We start from the raw sequence: 23,195 nt of genomic DNA on the forward strand, positions 1-23,195 counted from the left end.
CGGCTGGTGTCCTCTTAGACCGAGATGTGCAGAACATGGGGATTCCATCCTACATATTCAGTTCTATTTTCAGTGTAAACAACTACAAAATTTCCAAGAACTGCCTGTCCTTTCAACATGCACAGGTCAAAAGCAAATATCAGTCAAAAGATGGAGTTAAGAAGGAGAGGCTGAGTGGTATCATCATTTTCCAGAAGGTCACACCAAAAGCCACATGGCTGGAGTGTGGCAGCAGCCCTCTGGCCACAGAGAGAAACAACTTTCCCAGGCATTGTCCTGGGGAAAAGTCTGTGAGAAGATCAGAGAAAAGAATGAGACGCAATTCTCATCTCCACTTGCTGCACCTGTTGTTGTGAACAGGGGGAACGTGTTATGGAGATTTGTTTACCAAAGGGTGGTTTCTTAATTGGCCACTGGTGATGGTGTTTAGATTGAAGGCCCAATTAGGCCCAGGTGTATCATAACTGTCTATAAAAAGTAATGGGTTTCTTGGTAATATAATAGAATAAAGATTATTGATCAGCCTTCTGAGAATCATGGAGTCAATGCTAATTATTACCAGTTTGGAGGTGCCCTGCAATGACACTGAAGGAAACAGAACATACCTGTGATAGCAGAAGTCAGCCCTTACCATGGGACCCAAACTGGTTTCATCTTTTCCTGTGCAAGATTGCTCCTACCAGAATGGGGCATGCAATGCTCACATTGCTAAGTAGCAGGTGATGGACTAGTAAAGCTGGAGGCAACGAAGAATAATTCATCCTGCACCACAGTCCAGCTTAGAAAAATATTCAGGCTCTGCAAATGGTAAGGAAGGGAAATTAATAAAACTTCACTAGAACTTTTTACAAAGCCAAAAAAGCTCAAAGAATGCAAACCCATAGCATATTGCAACATTGTCTTGTAACCTTAATACAGAAACCCACAGTAAACCCTGCTAAGAGCATTAAATATTAATAATGGCTCCCAGCTGCTATTGCTACATAATGGGCTTATTTTGATGAGGAAGATGTGCACATCTTAAGTAATGTGCACCAGATCAGATGATCCTACTTTCCTTTTGAAATTCATGCAAGACCCTCTCTCCTTGCTGCAATTAATTGAAGAACCCAGAGCTATTATTCTTAAAGGCAGGACTTGTCTCTGATCTTTGTCCTACGTTACATTTTTTTTTTTTGTCAGAGGTTACAACATGAGCAGAGGTGGATGGTTTAGCTTGATACACAACTCATTACCAGAGGGCAGCTTTCTTTTACCCTGTACTGTCCTAATTAGTGTGACTCTGCCCACGCAAATAGCCCACAAGGACAGGGTTTTCCATTGTTCCCTGTCCTACATCAGTGCAACTATTATAAATGGTAATGTTCCTGGCTTGCATCATCATAAACATCAAAGCTAGGAATGCTCACTTTCCATTTATCCTTTACTAAGCAAGCTTGGGCTTCTTCACTGGCAAAGTAGGTGATGAATAGCTGACCACTAACAGAATGATTAATTAGCCAGAAGGCATTCTCCCCTCTTCTCTACTTACTTTGCCATTAAATTATATGGCCACCATAACTAGACTGAGCTGATACTAATCTCTGTTTTAGAAGATGCTGACTATAGTCTGCTGATTCATATAGCTTTAAAAAAATCATGATCACTGTGCACTTACAGATCCAGATATGAATGGTTCTCAATGATAAAATGGCAGCTAGATATCCAATACTTGTTGTCATCTTATCACAGGAGTTCCATCTTGCTGTCTCCTTATCACAAAAGTTCCACACCTTCTTGGTGTTCCTCGTGGGCAGCTCCTCAGAGCACTGACTCTTTCTTCTTCACAAAGCACCCAACAGACTCCAGTTCCCTTCTCACCCAGCCACCCCACTCTTTTATAGCATCTTCTCCTCATTGGTTACAGCTGTGGCCTGTTAGAGTCAGGCCTGCCCCTAATCTTTGATATTTGGCCCAGCTGCAACTGCTTAGGGGTGAGATTACTTTCCACACTATCTTTATTTTCTTATATTCTATCCCCCTACAAATGCTCACTGGAAGTAACACAGACTTAAATACAGTTTGTTATTTAGAAGATTCACCATGAAGCATTACTAAAAAGAAAAGCCTCATCCTCAGAAATTAAGAATGACAGAAGAGGCAGTAAGTTCCTAGACATAATGATTCACTAGAGCTACCATTAACTTCTACTGCTACTTCTACTTCTACTATATATTTCAGTAAATACTGAAATATATATTTTCTGGCTTTAACCAATTTCTGTCAAAAGATTTTATGTAAGAATGCAAAACTAATATTATCTAGGTCTGAACATGTCCCCAGGGTAAAAAAAATGCAGAAAGGGACTTAATCTTTTTCAGACTCAGCTCTAAGTAAGCCTTAGGTCAGAAGACACTCCGCTCATCTTGGCTGAAGTTTATGAAATGAAACCTTTCACTTCTAAAAGTGTGTTTGTAGTGTTTGTAGCTGCTGTAGTCGCAGCAATAATCCCCCAAAGGTGAAATGAGTAGCAGATGTAGGAATGTCTGCAGCCACCCTTGGGACAATGACTCTGAGGAGTGAGCTCCTCTGTTCCATGTTAGACTGATGAGTGTCAAGTCCAATCCTCAGATTTGTGACTTCAGTGAGCAGGAAATGGATTTGGACAAGTAGAGCTCCTTGAAACTGGGAGCTGATGAGGGGAAAGGGATCACAGATGCAGTAACAAGGAAACAGCAAAGACAGAAGAGAACAAGGGGAAAGGAAGTGGAGTCAGTAATGCCATGAGGCTCCCTGAACAGAGAAGGTCATGATCAGTAAACTCAAACTCAGGAGGGGGAACTGGGGAGCTGAGAATCCCAAGGTGACAGCAGGGACTCTTTCTAATGTGACAGGACACAATGGTTTATCAGGATGGTTTCGTGTCCTGACACTGAATAGTCACATCTTGAGGGGCAGGGGTAACCCTTTCCTTTTTCTGCCTGCTAGAGGATCTCCACTCTTCTGGGGTCAGACACAATCTTTAAAATGAAGTGTCACTAGCAAGACACTTCTAGTTTCTTCTGTAACTTTGAATGCAAATTAGAAGATACAGGTAACAATGCCTAAATGAAGATCTTGCTCACATTTCTAACTCAATTTTTTGGTTTAGAGGGTATTCACTTCATGAAGAAAAAGAAGCAGTCAGCTAATCAGATCAAGTATCTTGGCAACACCCCAGATGCAAATGTTCCTCTGGCTATAATATGGATTTTGAGATAAGAAACAAACATTTCCACAGATTGCTGACACAAAGAAAGGACAACCCAGCAAGTCCAGAAAAAAAACCCTCATCTACCCTTGAAAAGGTTTGTTGCTAAAATAAAGCATTCAGTATTATAACACCTGTGGTATCTTTATACCACTGCAAGGGATGCTTCTGCTGTTGTCAGAATCGTGACAGCTGATTTAAAGTGTATTGCACACACTTTCATACAAATAGAGTTTAAGATAACATTAGAGGGAATAATACTGTCTAATATTAGTGTACCTGTCAAGCACATTTCCAAACTAATTTATATTGCATGTTCATCTGATTGTATCACTAATGTTAAACAACATTTCCATTTTCTCAAATTGCAGTTCCCCTTTACTAAAAGCCATTTTAGCTGAAGTAACTGGTCTGAGTAATTCCAGCTCTAGGCAGGCACCCAGATGTTTGTAACTTCCATTAATCAGCCTGAAGAGGCTGAAGCAGATCTATGGCTCCACACTGCACACAGAGTAGACATTTTTAATAAATGCTGACCTGCAGTTCAGCTCTTTGCTAGGTGGGTCATGGCTGAAGTGCTGATGCAGTTCTGCAGATCAAGTTGTTTCACAAGGACTTGAAAGCACTGAGATGTCACAATCTGGTGCTTACTTTCTATAGCTGGTATAAACTCAATTTGGCATCCCTAGGGGACTCTTCAACTTCCCAAATATATTGTAGACTGCAGAAAAATTAAACTGAGCCTTTTCTTGCCATCGGTTTATAGTCTCTTGTACTGCTCTTGTCTGCCTGTGCATCGCCTACAGTCCCTCTGCTCAGGATGGTCACACTGGCTTTTCATGTGATGGTGAGGTGCTGATGTGTCAACTTGTGTGTCTTGCAGGGCAACTTTTGTATTTTCCTAACTTATATCTGGAAACTCGTGGCCAAATTAACAATGTTTCTGAGATCTGTCTTGATTTTAACACTGTATTCCTTAAAGAGACTCCATGACCACCACTGAACAAAATCTGAAAACTACAACTAGGTATTATGTCAGTTGATGCTTTTTTTTTCTTGCAAGTACTAGTATGAATACATACTGAACTGAGGAATGCTGAGGAATGCATGACTTTTGTGCTTAGGTTTAAGATAGAGATCTATCTTTTTAGGACTTCACAGAAAAAAAAATTACACCACGCTGGTGTTACACACACAGACACTTCCCAAAATCCCAGCCTGGTTGAGGCTGGAAGTGACCTTTGAGGGACATCTTTTCCAACAGCCCTGCTCCAGCACAGGCACCTAGGGCAGGCTGTTCTGGACACTTCTGGGTATTTTGGTACGTACTATGTCTGTAGAGGATACACACATGTGCATCATTTATTTGTGGCATACAGGTTTTATTAGAAAGCTCCAGTTCAGCAACAATGGATCAGCTTTCCCAGCCCACTGCCAGGTTTCTTGGTGAGAAGTACTCACTTAAGAACACATTACAATTAATTTTAATGTAAAATGGTACTCCAATACCTGAAGGGAACTTACTGAAGATGGGGCAAGACTATCTGTCAAGAGTCTGTAGTGACCAGACAATGGGGAATGGGTTCAAACTGTAAGAAGGTAGGTTTAGATTAGATATTAGCAAAATATTTTTTACTGTGATGCTAGTGAGGCACTGGAACAGATTCCCAGGTAAGCTGTGGATGCTCCATCCCTGGAGGTATTCAAGGCCAGGTTGGATGGGGCTTTGATCAACGTGCTCTAGTGGAAAGTGAGAGGTTGGAACTGGATGATCGTCAAGGTCCCTTCCAACCCACACCAAATTAGGGATTCTATGATTCTAAGTCACAAGTTATTTTCCTCGAAAGAATTTTCCCACGTCTTACTGTTTCAATAAACCTGGCATAATTAGACTTTCGTATTTGTGCGCTTATGGCCGAAGTCACTCCTTTTTACACTCTCTGACGGACCGCACTACTGAGCCTCCCGCCGGCAAACGCGCTGGGGTCCGACCGGCCAGGGGCCCTCAGTGCCGGCTCTCTGGCAGTGTTACAGGGCAAGCGTGCGTTCCGCGACGAGCGCTCAGGGCTGCCCACGGCTCGGCCCTGCCCCGGCCCGGCGGTGCCCAGGCCCAGCGGAGCCGCTGCGGCGGGGCCCGGCCCTGCTCGACTCAGCCCCGGGGCGGCTGTGCCCCGGCCCGGCTGTGCCCCGGCCCTGTTCGGCTCTGCCCCGGCCCTGCTCCGCTGATGCCCAGCCCCAGCTCTGCCCAGCCCGGCACAGCCGCTGCAGCCCGGCCCAGCCCGGCCCGGGCGGTGCGGGGCGGGCGCTCCCCGCGCATGCGGCCTCTCCGCGCCGGGCGGGGCTGCCGGGCCGAGCCGGGGCTTCCGCCGGGGCCGGGCCCGTGTCCGGCGCGCCGGGGGCGGCGCGGGGCCGGTGCCGGGGCGATGCCCGGGGCGGCGACGCGGGGCCGCGGGCGCTGAGCGGGCGGCAGCATGGCCGAGGCCCTGCGGCAGGAGCAGGCGGGCGGGCCCGAGTCGGAGGCCGAGCTGTCGCAGCGGCTCGCCCGCACCAAGGCCCGCTCGTACGGCAGCACGGCGAGCGTGGCCGCGCCGCTGGCCGAGCGCTACGTGGAGCACCGGCTGAGCGCCGGGGACACGCTGCAGGGCATCGCCCTCAAGTACGGCGTCACGGTAAGGGAGCACCGCCGGCGGGGCCGGGAGCGGCGCTTAGAGCCGGAGAGTGGCCTGGGTTGGAAGAGAGACCTTAAAGCTCATCCCGTTCCAAACCCCTGCCGCGGGCAGGGACACTTTCCCTAGACCGGGTTGCTCAGAGCCCCATCCAGCCTGGCCCTGAACACCTCCAGGGATGGGGCAGCCACTACTCCCGTGGGCAAGCATCTCCTCCATAGCCTGGCGGCTGTAGCCCCCACAGCGGGAGCACTTGGGCCACAGCCGCGAGGTGACAGCAAAAAGGTGTCCCACAGGGCATTTCCTATACACACAGTGGGTAGGAGACAGCGTGGGTACGGCGTTAGTTTAGTTTGAGTATTTAAATTGCTGACATCAGGAGTGTGGCCTGCCCGGAGGGGTCAGCAGGCAGCGCTGGTGCCCAGGGCTGGCAGGTCTGGAACTGACAGCGCTGGGGTGGGCAGGGGGCCTGGGGAAAGGACTCGCACCTGCTGCCACCCGATGAACCTGGATCACACCGCTGTGCACCACTACACTCACTGCAGGCTAAAAAATATAATTAGTGTCATTAAACTTAAACTGGAAAAAAGCATCATTTTGAGCTTGACACGCAGACGGTGACAAGAGAAGGAATTTCTTCTAGTAGCTTCAGGGCTAAACATTCTTCCATTGTGATCTGCCCAACCCAGTCCAGAGATGAGGCACAGATACCACTGATTTGAAAGTGTTGCTGCTTTTCTGCTCATTTTCTAGGGAGAATGTTCATTTCTGAGATAAATGTTGGAAGGCTTAGGCCAGCCTAGGACATGCAGAGTCCAACAAAGTCTACCAGCAGGCCCTTTACTACCATTCCAGATGGGGCAGAAATCACCCACCCTGCCTCATTCCCACTTATGGGGGGTCCATATTCCAGTGCGCAGCTTCAGTAGTCCCAACACAGAAAATTGTTCAGGGCTGGGCAGCTGGAGAGGTGGCACTGGTACAGTCTGTGCCACTTTGACGTCGGCTGCAAACAGCACCTTCCAGTTGGGCTCCTTCTAGATGAGCTACAGTGTAGTGCCAAACTATGAGGTTCTGGCTGGAGTGGACTTTTCCTTCTCTTGGTCTGCAGGATCTACTAAAACCTTCTATCACTTTCAACAATACAAACTGATCACTAAAATAGTAGCTTTCTAGAAAAAAGGCATTTCTAAGCTATTTACAACTCCCTTTCAGCTGAAGTTGTGAATCAAACCTGTACAAACACCTCCAAGTTGTTAACCTACCTTTTGTTTATAATGAGTTTGATAAGTTTTTGCTGTGCTAATGACATAAAATACATATGTTGGGATTTTTCCCCAACATCTTATTGGTTGTTTGATTTAATAAGTGTTCTGCTTAAGAAGCCAGAGCTGCATCATTGTAGACTGCAGTTGAGAGAGGTTAAACTGACATGAAATGCCCCTCAGAGCAATGACAAGTTCAGCAGAATCAGCCATTGTGTTTATGCTTTCATGGGTTTCAGCCCAGGGTAGGAAGGTATGCAAACACATTTGCTTTGAGCAAAATGCAGGCTGTTGTGTGTTCACACAATGACAAAGACAGATTTCCTTTAAAGAGTCCTTCTGTTTGCTTCCTGCATCATGTATTCTTGACTGGAAGTGAGAGTTGTAATGGAAACCCCAGAATTATCTTTGGCTGCCATTGCCTCCAGTATTGCTGGTTTTAGGAGTTTGCCCTGTGGTTTTCCTCACTGGGAGCTAATTTGTAGCCAGAGACATCCTGTCCAGTGGCTGCCTTTGCATGACTTGGCATAGACAGTTCAAGATAGATAAAAATACCAGGCCGGGGGAGAGGGATCAGTGTGCTTTGTTTGGTCTCATCCTCTGCCCTTCACCCCCTCCCCTGGATACTGTCTATTCATATTTAGAACTTGAATTGGGTGCATTTTCCTTTTGAGTAAATTAACACTTGAATTCATGTTTATGGTTCAGCCAATTTATGGCTCAGTGTAAGTGCTGTATCCCTTTTGAGGGGAGAAGGATGAGGACAATATTTCACTGTCAGTAGAAGTAGTTTTGATTAATTAGTTCAGCACCAGTTTACAGCTTCAGTTAAAATATTAAGCATGTGCTGAACCTTCTGCACTTTCATTATGATAGATTTGTAGCTAGTGGGCATTACTTCAGTTGTTCTAGCACTAAAAAAAGAAAACTCTTGTTAAATCCTGCTCTCCATACACCTCTGAATGTACAGAGTCACACTGAGTTGTAGGAGTTGTATTGCACATACAAAGTCACCTGCTCAGGGCTGAGGGATGTTCTTTTTAGAACCAAGTACTTTCCTTTTCATTATTGCTCTGTGCAGAGGTACAGACTTCCAAATGCTACTGGCTGGTATTTTAGGAAGAAATAACCAGAGGTAGAGTTACAGTGAAAAAGGAGAGAGAATAGCAGTGCAGTGCATTATTTATCAGCTATTGAAGCATCACCTTCCAACTCCCCTGCAGTAGGCTCTCAGTTTTCAGCTTCTGTATTGTATTTTTCCAGAAAAGCTCCTGCTAGTATTTTAAACTGTTTTTATACCCATCAAGACAGACAACTTATAGAGATTTTAACAATTGACATTTACACTAGAACCATTAGAAGTTTTACTAAGGCCAAACTGTTACTGAGTCAGGTAAAGCTTCCTTTATACTCTTCAGATGGTGCTCAGCCTGGGAGAGAACTTGCACCATTATACTCTTTGAGCCTTACTAAAAATGGTTTCCAAGCTTTAGGAGCTGGAAGAGAAGTGATCTTCTCTCGCTTGTGATACTGGATATTAGCTATTCAGTTTTTAAATGGGATTATTATAAGCTGAATATAAGCATTTCAGCATTTAGTCATCTGCATCAACAGGTTGAACCCTCGTGGTAACTTTATTCCCCTTGTTTGGAGTCTGCATAATTTTTACCAGAGAGTTCACCTACAGGAGGAGCTGCTAGCAGTTCTGAGCCTTGTTCTAATCTAAATCCAAATCAAAAGTACATTTGTGACAGAATTTTTGTTCTTTGGTAGGCTGTTCCTGTCAGCCTGCATAGGGACTGCAAGGCTATTTAAGGGCAGCATCTTTAGGTAGCACAAGACTTTGAAAAAAGCAGTATTGTGGAGTCAAGTGCACATAAAGCTAGGGTGTTAGCAAGGCTGAAACAGAACATGCACTCTGAAGTCACTTTGAATGCAAACAAATTCTCTCCTGAAATAATTGCTGCTGCAAAGAAAGTACAGATTTATTTTAACTAAAGGTTGTATACTACTTCAGAAAGTTAATGCTTTATACGTTGCCAAAACCTAATAGCTTATATTTTTTCTATTTTTTTCAGATGGAACAAATAAAGAGGGCAAATAAACTTTTCACTAATGACTGTATATTTCTGAGGAAAACCCTGAATATTCCGGTTATATCAGAGAAACCATTACTGTTCAATGGACTCAATTCACTGGAATCTCCTGAGAATGAAACTGTTGACAGCTCCCCTTCCTGTGATGAAGGACTAGTGGCAGCTCAGGAAGAAAGTAGCTCTTCTCCCAGTCCTCCAGAGCCTGACAATCAGCCCACTGCACCAGAAGAATTATCTGCCAAAGATTTCCTACAGAGATTGGACTTGCAGATTAAGTTATCCAAACAAGCAGCCAGAAAACTAAAAGATGACAATGTCAGGTAATTGCCACTTTTGGTGTTAAACATTGTAATCTCCCCCTGAAGGCATTGCAGTCTAAGCTGACCCCTCTTTGTGGGCTCTCAGCATCTGTGGCTTTTATTTGTCAATAGCAAGTGCCTGCTGTTCTCATGCACCAGGTACATTCAGAGCACAGCATTAGCAGGTGCCTTGCTATGGCAGTTAGAAAGGCTGCCTCACAACAGATTATTTGAGAATGCAAATACTATTTCATAAAAGCCAAAAGGCCAGGATTCTCCAAGATGTCTTGCTGTGTAAGTAGGCAGCTATTTAAGCAAAAACATAGTTTTTGGTAGAGTGCTAAGCAAAGGCCTATGAGGAAGCTGATTATGTACAGCAAGGCATGATTCTATTTTTCTTTTGTCCCAAATTGCCTCATTGTGTAAATATTCTCCATGACACAGTTTCAATTAAGCTTTCCTATCTCCTTTCCCTATGCAGTTCACCCCACTTTGTGGATCCACCTATGCAGACTTCATCTTTTCTTCAGTATTTCCACAGCCAGGAGCTCCCACATATTTACTCATAGAAAAAGCAGTACTTTGTGACCTCTGTGCCACAGTAGTGGCACATATCCCCTCACTTATGTAGGTATGCTATGGAGAGCACAGAAAGACTCAGAACAAGAGTGGATTTCAGTGGTGTTTGTTTTCTATGTCCTTGGGACAAGCTTCCTCAGCTTGTTCACAGTCAGTCAGTCTCTTGGGGTGGCTGGCTGCCTGTATTCCCTGCAGAAATCCCCTCAGTGGGGGATGCTGAGGTGGTCCTTCTCACAATAAAAGGTATGACTGCAGGGAACTGGTACTGCTTCTCTTACCAGAGAGCTGGAGAGAAGTTATGCCTGCAGATAGATGCTTTGCTTTTACAAATTTGTTCATCCACCATCTTGGTTCACTTCACATGCTCTGATTTGAGGGCAAGCAGAGGGTAACCTTTCAGGACCAAATTTATTGAGTACAGAATTGCAAAATTTTTTTAAACTAAGAAATTATTTCAGCAATGTTAAAGCTTTGTTCAGCAGACAAAAGTTTGAAGGAGAACAGTATATTGTATTTAGCTATTGGACAAGCCTCCTTTGGAGAAATATCCCCACATACAACCCTCCATTGCCAGGACACTGGTTTAGAGTCTCAGGGAAGGCTGGAAGGCTTTCACATCTTATCACACTTGTCAGTTACTTTCTTTTGCATTGGTTGCATGAAAGGAAAAATAGCTTTTGGAACTCACAACCTTCTCTGTGCAAACGCATCCACTTCCATTGTTATATTTGAAGCACCATAGAGCACCTATCAAAATATGCTGCTGCTGACTTTCAGATTATTAGATGTATGTACCTACCAGAGCTCAGAGTAGGTGTTGACCCAGCAGTTAAACTGCATAACAGGAAACCACAGTCCCTGCCAGAGGAAGGCAATAATTTTAACATCCCTCCAAGAAAATAACATGCTAATTTGAAGAAGAAAATTCACTTAGACATTACTGTACCATGAGCAGAGCCAATACAGTCAAAGTGCCACTGCAAGTGGCACTGCTGCCACTAATACCCATTTCCTATGCTGCTTCAGTTACAAATTGGAAACGTAGACCTGGTACCAAGTCACCTCCCAAGAAATAATGTATACAGGAGGATGAGTTATTTTCCCACCTCCTGTTCAGATTGAACAGATAATTCTGTTAAATGCATGTAGCAGATTTTTACTGGTCAGGATGTTACACGAAGCATGAAGTACAGAGCTGCAGGCAGTCTGCTGAGCAGGGTGTTGCCCAAAGCTTCTGAAGAGAAATAGCTTCCTGTGCATCTGATAGTCTTCATAATATTCCCTTCTACATCACTGCCCCTGGCTTTCATTTATGGCTCACAAAAGCCATCCTTACCTTGTCCTCTCCATCACAGTTGGAAAGGACAGACAGACGGACCAAAGTCAATGTTTACTCTGCAGAGAACAGGAGTAGAGAGAGACCATTGCCAAAAACCTTGGAGATACTTTTCAGCTGTGTACCATCAGTGGTATATGTGGGTCCAGACTGGAAGGTGGCAACATTCCTTTCTGTGCTCCAGCAGCTGCCCAGGAGGCGCCTGTTCTTCCTGCCCAGCCCTTTTGTGTCCCTTGCTTGGAGCAGGAAGCCTTTGGAAATTGGACAGCCATGTTAATAAACCAGCCTCATGAATATGCAAGTTTCCTATTCTTAGAGTGAAAACCATTTATGAAATTAAGCAGTTTCCAGCTGCTCTAGCCTGTATTCAGGTTGCCTTGTCAAGGCCTGTGTAGAGCCTGATGTGCCAACACTGCTGAATGCTTCCATGCCTGCTTGAGAGTGCCAAAGGAGCACCTGGAGTTCACCCACTACCACCCAAAGGGACACTGGAGCTCACAAAACTGCAAGCAGAAGCAGACTATCAGCTCATGAACTTAAAGAGCCATAACTTCTCACCATAGCATGAGCCTGATTTGACAGATGGTGAGAACCACATCAACTGAATTGCTGTTTACTTTGGTCTCCTTTAAGTTGCCAAGAATGCATGTGCACACGTGCACTGATTTGGATTAAACCACACAGAGAAGTTTCATAGTCAGAAACTGCCCTGTGCTACAAAGGCAGCTTAGAGTGAATTATATTGTTTAATTAGAGCTCTTGGAGTCACTCCCTTAAGTGCTCTTAGAGGAATAAGGCTTAGGTAGAAAAACTGGGGAGCACGTAGTTGCAGATTTAGACTAGATATTAAACTATAATAGCTGTGCAAGCAGATGAGCATAAAAGGTTATAAAATGTGATCCACTCAGTTTGTGCCAGCTGCCTTTCACTATTAGAGTTTATATAAGCACATGACTAGATCTACACATGATAGTACCTTTACTAGAGTTTCATTGAGCAGAAATCGTGAGTTAATGAGTCATTTATTAATCATGCATATTCAGCCAAGATGCAGCGCAAGGCAATAAAGCCTTTTTGTTTAGAGCAATGTTTTTATAGTAGGCCAGAAGAAATGCAAAAGGATTAATACAGTTCTCTGTAGCATATGTTATTAATTCATGTATTTGTATATTAGGAAAGAATACTCATTATAAAGCAGCTGTGATAGTTTGAGAAAACACAGTGGTGCTTCACCTGGCCCAAAGTGCTCTTACACTGAAACTGAAAATGACTTTAGTGGTGCTTTTTGTATCAGATAGTTGAATATGAGCAAGTTGAACCCCAGGTATATAATGCAAGCTGTTTATAGAGTCCTTAAGATAGACTTATACCATATACTGTGCTTCTGGAACAGGTCACATTTTTCTGCATTCACCTTGGAGTGTCTAATTTTGAAAACCTTGTAACTGAACAGAGCCTCTCTAACCAGTGATGGTGATTCAGTATAACTGGTGTCAGCACAGGAACAGGACCTTGTACTGTCATCTGCTCACTTGCCTTGACCTCAACCTAGGAAAGACTATGGTCTTGAAGCCTTCAAAACTCACAACTGAGATAATTTGCCCAATATTTTTTCACCCTCTTTGGCTATCAGCTGAGAAAAGAGATGCCTCAACAAAGGAGGCTGTCTGTGGAGAATCCTTTCAGACATCCCAAAACTAACAACTCAGATTGCCTCCTTGTTTAATTGTGCATTCTAGGAGCATCCAAGCATTTGAGTGTACTTACAGTCAGGTGTCCTTGCTGTTACAGAAGTGGTTATTTGTGGCCTGATGCACACCATTGCTTGCAGGAGACTTCTTTCAGTTCCTGTAACCCACTGGGCAAAGCGGCAGCAGCGAACGGGAAGAGACAGCACTACAGAGTGTTGTAATGCTGTGCTGTTCCTTTTCCATCCCCTGAAGGAGAACGTTGCTATGACTTAGCACTTGGCTATTTTAAGCATCTTAAAAGTGAAGTAAATTGTTTGGTCATTAAACATACACTGCCATGGTGGTGCTTGTGGGTCACAGACCAGAGCTTTCTTACTTTACTGTCATGCCACGTATCATGGAAAGCTTCTGCAAATGATACATTATTAACATTATAGTATTCCATGGCAGTTTTGGACACAGAACTGGATATAATGAAGGATACTATTTAAATGTCTACAGATATTTGCATCGTTGGTACTTGCTTGGTAGCATCACTAATGTAAATAGATATACATTTGTAAGGAAGGCTAAAAATCTGTTCTCAGCACTACTGTAACCACACATCCCTGCAGTAACAACCAGTTTCATCCCAGACTTGTTTTTTGGAGGTTTCTGTTTTTGGCAAGATTTTTTCAAGGCAAAGGACATATTATGCCTTTGGCTTAAGATGATAATTTTGGTGGGAAGACAAGTTACTCTGCTGTTTCGTTAGTTTGTAGGGTTCTGTTTTGGGGTGGTTATATGAAATTTAAATTGTAGCTAAATAATCATTTTATTTGGGAAAAGCCTTCATGGTTTTGATATTGAAATATTTACTTTTTACCTTATACCATTATTAGACTCTGAATAAGTGTACCTTTGTATGGAGGTACACACAGCATTAAAAGCAACCCTTTCACAGTGTAGCAGCTGTAAAGTCCTTCTGTTCTTACCAAAACACTGAACTTGGCAGCAGCTTTAAGGCTGGACTCTCAGGAACAAAACCATGAAGCCTCAGTAGTACAAAGCAATGACCTTTGGGGAACTTGGCATCCTTGATGCTGCACTGCACTAGGTTTACATAAGCCCTTTTTTTTAAAGGCAGCACTGTCAGGTGAACAGCAGGCAGACTGATTTTCTTGAGGATGTTTTAAAAGCAGCAGTACTTTGCTTTATCCAGTTATTGCACTAACAATAGCAATTGGGAGCAATTGCTTTTTCCTAAGAAAATCCAAGTGATCAGTGTCAGTGGGGATTGATGTGAGGGAAGTATACATCAGAACAGCTTGCAGCATCAGGACACAGATCCACCCACAGCTATGATTGACTGCTCCTGTTGTTTCATTTGGTCTCTCTGTCCCTCCTGCCATTCAAAATGTTGAAACAAACCTCTAACTAAGCTTTCTTTTTTTAAAAGAAGAAATGAAAAGCAACACTGCAGGAGCTCCATCATGCCCTCCACCTTGTTATCCTTTAAGTTTTTCTTATTGATTTGATCAAGAATACTTTTAAAAATACATTCTGATGTTGAACTTACACAGCTTTCCTTGCTTTCAGCATTATGTTCTCGACATCTCAGGAACTCCAGAGATGTGTAAATTACAGTATTATATTGCAAATATTCCTCTTAGGCAAGGCTGGCACGGCCTATTTTAACCCACTAGGAAAACTGGTCACCTGCATTTTCATTGCAGTTTTACTGTTGAGAATGGTATGCTCCTGACCTGATGATCATTTTCTTTCTAGAGATGAGGAGAATGAGGAAGGTCCCTATGCAACTTCTTCGTACCACCAGTAGAAGACAGATGTGATGGCCTGAAAACTTTCCATGAAATCAGTTCTTACAGAACTAAGCAGTCAGTAATTCAAAACCCAAGTCTTTTGGACTCATCCTCTCGATGTACTTAAAAGAAGTCATGAATGGGTAATTGCACTGAAATTATGACCTCTTCTGCCTTCCATAGGTTAATGTCCTTATGTTATATCAATAAAAGGTTTAAGCCTTCCAAAACTAGCAATGGCCTTTTTACCCCTTCTGTGCAAACTGTAGCATGGTAGCAACTATATATCCCTGAGGTCACCTTTATGCAGGATGTTGATCTTTAGTAAAGATTTTGTAAATACTTGTTAAAGTGAAATTTGTTTTAAGTATTTAAAAATATTAAATAAGTTTGCTTGTAAATGACAAATGATGGAAGTCATAGGAATTTACTTATTCTGCAAACATAGGCAAGTTTACTGTGAAAGTTTTGTCTACTTCAGGGCTGCAGAACTTGCCTATAAACCTTGTATGTGTCTGTGTGTGGTTATGATGTATTCCTAGAAAGGGGAATTCAGCTTGTGTTGATAAATTAAAGCCTTTTTGCTTAAAGAACTGTTTGCATATTGGATTTCTACTCATAAAAGGGATGAGTTACACAAGAGGTTTTTTTGTGAGATATGACATTGGAATATCAGATGTGTGTTCTTGTGTGCAGTTAAATTTTGTGTGGTTTTAATTTAATAAAATATCAAAAATACTGATGTGTGTGTTCATAATGAAGTCAGCTTGGTTCTAGCCTGTTCTTAGGGAAGAATGGTTTGTCTAGTTTCACAAAGTATTAGGTTGCAATTTCAGGGTAAATAATGTCTTTACCCTATCCATCTAATTCACCCTCCTAAGTGAGACCTGCAAGAGCTATCTGCCCTAGTTGTGCAGTTTGTTAAGATGAATAAGAGGCACATTACCAAGCCTTCTCTGTTCTCAGAAGACGTGCCAGTATTCAGGTATGCAAGTGCACTCCATCTGCAGCTCAGGGACACAGAGTGCAACCTGCAATCACTCTTGCCCTGAAGTTAGGGTATTAGGAACTTGTTAAATATCCTAGATTTTTTCCCCAAGGAGTCCATAAACTTCACAAAGGTTTTGTCACTAAAGATCTGATGGATCCTGACTGAAACAGATGCAGTTTCCTATCACTCAGATCATCAGTATCACCCTAGAATAAAAAGTTTTCAGCAGTATGATAACAGGGAAACAAAAGAGAAAGTTTCATTAACTTCCTAAAACCAGAAGTAAAAATTCAAAGCTCAGCAGGAACTGGCTGCTTTTACTGCTCTACCTAGGGTTAGGGTTCCAAGAACCACAAAGCCCAGAGCTCCAGGCACACTGCAGCTGCCAAAGGCATCCCAAGGGGAACACAGAACTGCCACACCATGGCTGCCTCCACAGCTTCTTACTTGGAAACAGCCCCAGCCCAAGGCTGCTTTTCCTGCCCTTAAGAGCAGAGCTGCAGTGGCACACAATATAAGAAGAATAGAAAAAGCTTAAAGTTGAGAAAAAGAAGTTCTGATTTTTCTTCAAGAGACTGGTGGATTACCTTTTGATCTTGTATCTTTCTTAGATTGGGATTGTATCTATTTCTTACATGATTGTAACATCTCTTGTCATTTAATTTCAGTAGAACATGACAAAGGCAGAATTAACTACTTTTCTAAAGGCCACCCTAGCTTCAAGCCCAGCTGTATTTTATTATTCCACAGAAAAACATAATCCTTTTCTTCTGAAGACCTGTTGTAGTGATACCCCCAGTGCTCTAGCACAGCCAGGCCTTCTTTGCCAAGCAGGTCAGAACAGCTCCCTGGCACAGGAGCACTGCACCTCCTGCCTCCCAGACTGGGCTGCCCAACCTCTGGGAAGCCACAATTCAATTGGGCCTTTCCTGATGCCTGTGGGCTACAGGACCCAAAGGACACACGGCATTTGCACCTGTTTTCCCCAACAGAAAACTGCCATAGCCTCAAAAAGCTGGGCAGTGGATAGAAAAGATGCATTCTCTTTGATACACAACAGCAGCCTTGTGCTGCTTCTTGTGCTTTAACCCCAGCTGGCAGCTCAGCCCCTCACTCCCCCAGAGATGGATGAGGCAGAGCACCACAAGGGTGAAAGGCAGAAAACTCACAAGTTAAGATAAAGCCAGTTTAATAGGCAATGCAAAAGCTGGGCACAAAAGCAAAGGAAAAGAATTCATTCAGCACTTCCCATGGGCAGGCAGGTATTCAGCCATCTCCAAGAGGGCAGGGCTCCACCCTAGGTCACAATTGCTTGGGAAAACAAACATTGCCACTCTGAACACCCCTTCCCTTCCTCCTCCTTCCCCAGAGGAAGAGCATGGCACACGGAGCACGGCACCACATGGTCTGGTGTTGTCATCTTATTGCAAAGCTCCCATACCTTCTCAGTGATTTCTCATGGGTAGTTCCTCACAGCACAGCCAAAAAGCTCCAGCTCTCTCCTCGCCCAGCTAACCCACTCTTGAATAGCACTCATCCTCACTGGACACAGCTGTGGCCTGTTAAGGGCAGGCCTGTTCCTAATCTTTGATAATTAGTGCAGCTGCAAGCCCTCAGGGGTGAGATTGCCTTCTGCACTATCTTTATTTTCTTACATTCTATTCCCCTACTGTCTGGGACATCCTCTGGTTAGGGTTAGGTTCGGGGTAGGAGATGGGGATCAGGTTTGGCGTAGGGTTTGTGTTAAGGAATTTGAGATCAGCTGTCCTGCATGGGTCCCCTCCCAGCTTCGTGTGCACCCCCAGCCTCCTCATAGGTGGGGTGAGGAGCATGAAAGGCCTTGGCTCTGTGCAAGCTCTGCTCAGCAGAAACGAAATCATCTCTGTGTTATCAACACATTTGTGTTTCTAGCACAGATCCTAAATATAGCCCTACATTGGCTACTGTGGAGAAATAAACTCTACCCCCACCAAAAGCAGCACACTAATGTAGCTTGTAGTAAAGTGTTTAATAAAGTACAGTATCAGAAACAATAGCCTATTAGAAAAGCTGAAAAGGTGAATACCATATATATTGTACTTATTACATTTTCAGTCATAATTTAGAAGTGAAGGATTTCTGAAGGATCCAGCAGAGATAGAAACAACACAGAAACTGATTTTTGTCAGTTTTGAAACAGAGATGTGCAGTTGTTGAAAATACCTTTCTTACCAGGAAGAAAGCAAGCACTATGATTTACTAATTATGGCTAAACACACAGCAGTGCATGTCAAGTTGTAATGTGCTCCAGGTGTTCCCTGCAGAATAAGTACTGATCTGTGATGCAAGTTGAAACTTGCATCATTGGTTTGATTTTATTTTGGGTAAGTCACAGCCCTTTAGGAATGCAGGGTGATTCATCAGGCTGGCTGTGTTTCACTGTCTGTTCTGAAATGTGTGAGGTACAGATAGATGTTCATTCCATGTACCAGCAATGGAACCAGCATTTGAAGCATTCAAGGAACGAGTTTAGTGGCTTGGGCAGGATGGAAATTGGATTTAGTTTGAGGAACCATAGCTTGATTTCTGGTCCATCTGTCAGAGGCTTGCCCTGTTCTCAGCTACTCATCAGGCTGCTCCAGTTATCTCCACAGGTACCCCCAGGGATGCACAGCAGCAGGGTAAGTACAGAACAACTCCAAGAATGTGCATACTCTGAAGTACAGTCAGGGCATACACATTGTTGAGTTTTTGTTTTCCTAAGTTATGCCACTCATACTTTGTTCAAGCTATAAAATTTGCAAAACTGAGAGGTTAACAAATATCACCACACACTGTTCATAGTCACTGGTCACTACTTGATGACATCTGCCCTTTAGTACCAGACTTGTGAGAGGATGAAGTAAGAAACTAACTTCCAATGAAAACTGAAATTATTCTTATACTACTCATCATGTAGACAGGAGAAGGAAATTTGAGGTCTTTTTAAAAGTAGTCACTGGAGAAGGACAGTTTGTCCTTTTTGTTTTTTCAAGTGCAGATCCTAGGTCACTGCCACTTCCCTATCTGTAGAGATCTATGGTTAGTTACCATCCTCCTGATTTCTGTCATAAATCTAAATTTGGGAAACAGTTTGCTTTTCCCACGTGATGGTCACATAAGAAAGGAAGTCAGAAGCTGTTGCAGAATGTAACTGAAATCTACAGAGACATTAAGAAATTTGGATCTTTGGGAACAATAGCAAATAATAATAAACAAACAAGAGGGTTTAGATGAGAACAAATGCACTGATTTAAAATAACATTAACTCTTTTTACCTGATTTTTTTCTATAGAGTTTCTAAGGGACTATTTGTCAGAGGAAGCTTACATTGATTACATTTTTGAATATGGTTTTTACCATTAGTGACTGATACTGCAATTCAGTGATTCATGTCAGGATGTGTATGAGCAGGCAGTGATGATGTATTTTGATGCTAGAAAACATTCACTGGCTTATGTTTCATCAGTTTGCAAGGAGTTATGCTGTTACACCTCAGTGCTATCACATTCACTTAATGCTGATTATCAATAATTGATAATTTACGTTGACAATTTACATTTTGCAGGGATTCCAGAGTTTACTTCAGCTGGCTGAGAAACATTGCTCAAATCTCCTCCTCTTTAATCTCCAGCTGTGAGGAAGGAAATGACCCAAGGAGTGACTTAACACTTACAAAACTTTGTGCTGTGCAGGCGGTGCTCTAAGTCAGTATCTCCATTCACTGGTCTGCATCAGATAATATTTTTTAACTGTATCAATCTCAGACATATCTTAAGATTTAAAAAAAATATCAGAGAAGGGATAACCTCAGTAATGAATGAAGAATCTGTAAGTAAAGAGTACAGGGCTTTCCTGGAGTTCCTCTACTCAACTGAGTCTAAGGCCTTACATGGGACTCTGAAATTTACCTTTCTAAATGCTTCTTTACCTTTGATCCTTTGATATTGCTTCGTTAGTTCTTCATACATCAAGTTATCCACTCACTTTAAGGTAAAAGACCTCATAAACCATTCTTCCAAAACTTTGTTAGTTGAGGAAGAAGAATGAGGATGACATTTTTGGTTTTGTTTCTTTGGGAAGTACCAAATTCTTGGCTAATGTTAGCATATATAGGCCAAAAAAAAAAAAAAGTTTTTCTCCAAGATAATACTGCTCAGCACAGAACAGAGGTCAGTGATCAGACCACAGCCTTGATATTCAGAGATACTGAGATACAATAGATTCTTTAAGTCTTTCTGAAAAGCAGAGCCCCTGTTCCTAAAAGAACATCTCTAGTTGCAAACTTCCCTTTCCATTCAAAATGACTTGAATTGCTTTCTTATTTTTTTTTCTTTAGAGAAAGCAATGGCTATTTACACTTGCTATCAGGATATTCACATCAGGAATTCAACTAATTATGCATGCACAATCATCAAATGGTGCAAAGAGAATGTCCACACATGCTGAAGAAGAGAATATTCTTCTAATATGGAAGGCAATTGTAATGTCTAAGATTTATCAATTAGCTAAGGACACTACAGTCCACATTACAGAATACTACATATAGAAATAAAAAAGGATAAAAAAAAGTGTTAGTATTTAAAACCAAAATAAATGAATATAAAATAATATTAAGATTAATGAAAACTTTATAGGTAAGTTATTTTCAAATACTTTATTTAGAGAACTATGAACTATTTTCTAATAATGCCCCTTTACATAGTTGCAGCTATAGAAAGCTTGTTGAGTGAAAGCAAAAAAATGTAGCATTAAAAGAAATTTCCATCAGAAATGATTGGTTTAGCTACAAAAGTAAACCAAACATGAACAATAATTCAAAGAGAGCATTACAGAAATATTTACCTTATCAAATAGAAATTCAGTGTCAGAATTTGGTGTTTAGGGTTGATTTGTGAGTATAGGAAAATACAGTATGCAGAAAGTGAATGGAGCACTACAGCTCTTCATTTCTGTCTAGACTTGTCAGTACAATGTAAACAGAGCATTTCTAATGATATCCTCAAATTAACAGATCATAAGTCATTGAGCCAGGAGTGGGGGAAACTAGACTAGATTCCTACGGGTTTGGCAGTCACTACCGCTTTACAGGCTGCCATAGATGCGTTTAATGACATCAGCCTCCTCCTTGTCCAGGATGCCCTTGTCCACATAAGCATCAGCTTGCTGATCAATGAAATCTCTCAGCTTTGAAAGATCATAGTCTGAAAAACAAGAATTCATTTGCACAATGAGTCATTGCCATTATACTGCTTCACCTAAGAAACAATGTCATTGTAAATTTTATCCAACCAGTGCACTTTATCAAACATGAAGAGAGTTCTCTCTAAGTGCATCTTGTGAAAACATAAAAAACCCCAAAATATTTGCACAAAGTCTTTTTACACACCACAGTGCTTTTATTATGCAAGAGAAATAATCATCTCTTGCTTTTGATTGATTGCTATCAAATGTTAAAGCAAGAACATTTTCCAGTCCAGGGATTTAATGTTCTAGTCTGCACAGCAAAAGCTGTTGTGCCCTATTATTTTCACAACTGTCATGGAATCAAAAGAAAGTACTAAATAGACTGTTTCCAGTTGAAATCCCAGTAAAATTCCCACTTGCTACCATTGCAGTGGAAATGAAAGCAACTCCCTGAAAATAGATCAAAATAATACAATTATTTACCTCGATACAGAACATAATATTCTGGTTTGAAAACTACTGCAGTGAGCAGCCTTTGTGACAGTGTTAGTGTCAGTTTTTGACAAGCTTTCTCTGTCAATCTGCAACAGAGTGCTGCAAGATCCTTCCTCCTCTTCCAATAGATGAGTGCATCTATGCAGCCTGGTTCACACCATATGCATTAAGTAGACTTTTCCTGTGCTGGAGAACATCACTATTTTCCATGAAAAGAATTCTACTGCAGAGCAATTTTTCAAATAACATAGAAAGCAAACCTATTGTGACTCTGGCAGCACATTCAGTATATTCACATATAAACACAATAAAGTTTCAGTTACATAATTAGCTGGATAAATGTAAAGCTTAATTTCTTAGAATCAGAAGAAGAACATCAATACTTTAAATGTTCATACTAAGATAAATGAATTAGCATCTTTCACAAGAATGAATAAATTCTGAATTTTTCAGTATAAATTACTTATTCCACAGAGCCTTCAGAATACATTAAAACTGATTTTTCAATGTCCAATGTATAATATCACACAGCAGTATGTAGAAGAACCTTTTTTCAAACTGTGCATTCTTAACAAAATAGACAATAATGAATTTGTGGTTTTTTAGGTTTCAAAAATTGACCAAAACAGGATAGAAATAGAAAGATATTAAGAAGAAAATTGATGCTTGTGACCATTTTTATAAAAGCATAAGGCAATTTCAAATGAGTAATACAGAAAATTTATATTCAACATTCCCCACTCCTGCAGAGGTGTCCTCTCCATATCTGAGTTAGCAGGAATTTTGCCATTTGCTGCACTGAGGGGAGGATTTCCTCTCTGCTCTGTTACTGTCATTATTCACAAGAATGTAACCTGCTTGTGTCTCCATCCTGTATGAGTAACAGGGACAAACAGTACTGAGCAGTTCTGTAACTGGGATGAGAGATTTTATTCATCTTGACAGAATGAGAGTCTCCATTGAAAGATACCAAGGAATGGAAATGAATGAAGAACAAATACTAAATTAATTTAATATCCACATTTTTCAAATTAAAGTGTATGTGCTTATTTTACTTCTAGAATACTTTTTCTAACTCTAAGATTATTATGTGGAGATGTGAAGGTTTAATTACTAAACATCCTGTATGGGATTATAACCATTATGATATTATCCAATTCGGGCTAATTTGTATATCTCACAGCAATTTAAATTGGGTTTTTTTCTAGAAATTGATAGCTGCCAATTTCTAATACTTATTTAGAATCTATTGTAATTGGAAAAATTAGCTTTGCATGCTGATTCACTGCCACAGCTGCAGCATTACATGGAGCTGTGAAACAGCTCCAGTAAATGAAGAGAACTCTTATTTGCAGATTCAGATCAAGCCATTTGCCATTGTAATTAATGATAGGATTTACTTTCATTTCTAAATGGCTGCTGTTAGTGGTGTGAAGCTCTGAAGGACCTAAATGTTTGTTGAGCAACCCTCTCATGCTCTTTGCCTGCATTGGTTAAATGCTCAGCTCTGCAATGGTTTCAAGCACCAGGCCAGGTATGGG

At 41.9% G+C, this 23,195-nt stretch overlaps 2 protein-coding genes across 3 annotated transcripts in view; one reads left to right on the forward strand and one right to left on the reverse strand.

Moving 5' to 3' along the window:
* Window positions 1-5,620: 5,620 nt before the first annotated feature.
* LYSMD2 (LysM domain containing 2) lies at window positions 5,621-15,701 on the forward strand. The gene is made up of 3 exons (XM_036389865.2): window positions 5,621-5,898; window positions 9,239-9,576; window positions 14,929-15,701. Exons 1-3 carry the CDS (start codon window positions 5,701-5,703, stop codon window positions 14,978-14,980), a joined length of 588 nt encoding a protein of 195 aa, XP_036245758.1. The 5' UTR covers window positions 5,621-5,700; the 3' UTR covers window positions 14,981-15,701.
* Window positions 15,702-17,943: 2,242 nt separating this feature from the next.
* SCG3 (secretogranin III) overlaps window positions 17,944-23,195 on the reverse strand; it is a 28,181-nt gene continuing 22,929 nt past the window's right edge. For both annotated transcript variants that reach the window (XM_036389372.2, XM_036389373.2), the window contains exon 12: window positions 17,944-21,176. In XM_036389372.2, coding sequence (XP_036245265.1) covers window positions 21,058-21,176 — 119 coding nt within the window. In that variant the 3' untranslated portion in view covers window positions 17,944-21,057. The remainder of the gene's footprint in view (window positions 21,177-23,195) is intronic.

This window comes from Molothrus ater, chromosome 13, assembly GCF_012460135.2.
Source record: "Molothrus ater isolate BHLD 08-10-18 breed brown headed cowbird chromosome 13, BPBGC_Mater_1.1, whole genome shotgun sequence".
In the NCBI taxonomy this organism is placed as follows: domain Eukaryota; kingdom Metazoa; phylum Chordata; class Aves; order Passeriformes; family Icteridae; genus Molothrus; species Molothrus ater.

What these genes read in the sequence shown, in the direction of transcription:
- LYSMD2 (XM_036389865.2), top strand. Translation starts at nt 5,701, where the DNA reads ATGGCCGAGGCCCTGCGGCAGGAGCAGGCGGGCGGGCCCGAGTCGGAG. An exon ending in CCCTCAAGTACGGCGTCACG is followed by an intron (nt 5,899 to 9,238) that starts GTAAGGGAGCAC and finishes TATTTTTTTCAG; the next exon opens with ATGGAACAAATAAAGAGGGC. An exon ending in CTAAAAGATGACAATGTCAG is followed by an intron (nt 9,577 to 14,928) that starts GTAATTGCCACT and finishes TTTTCTTTCTAG; the next exon opens with AGATGAGGAGAATGAGGAAG.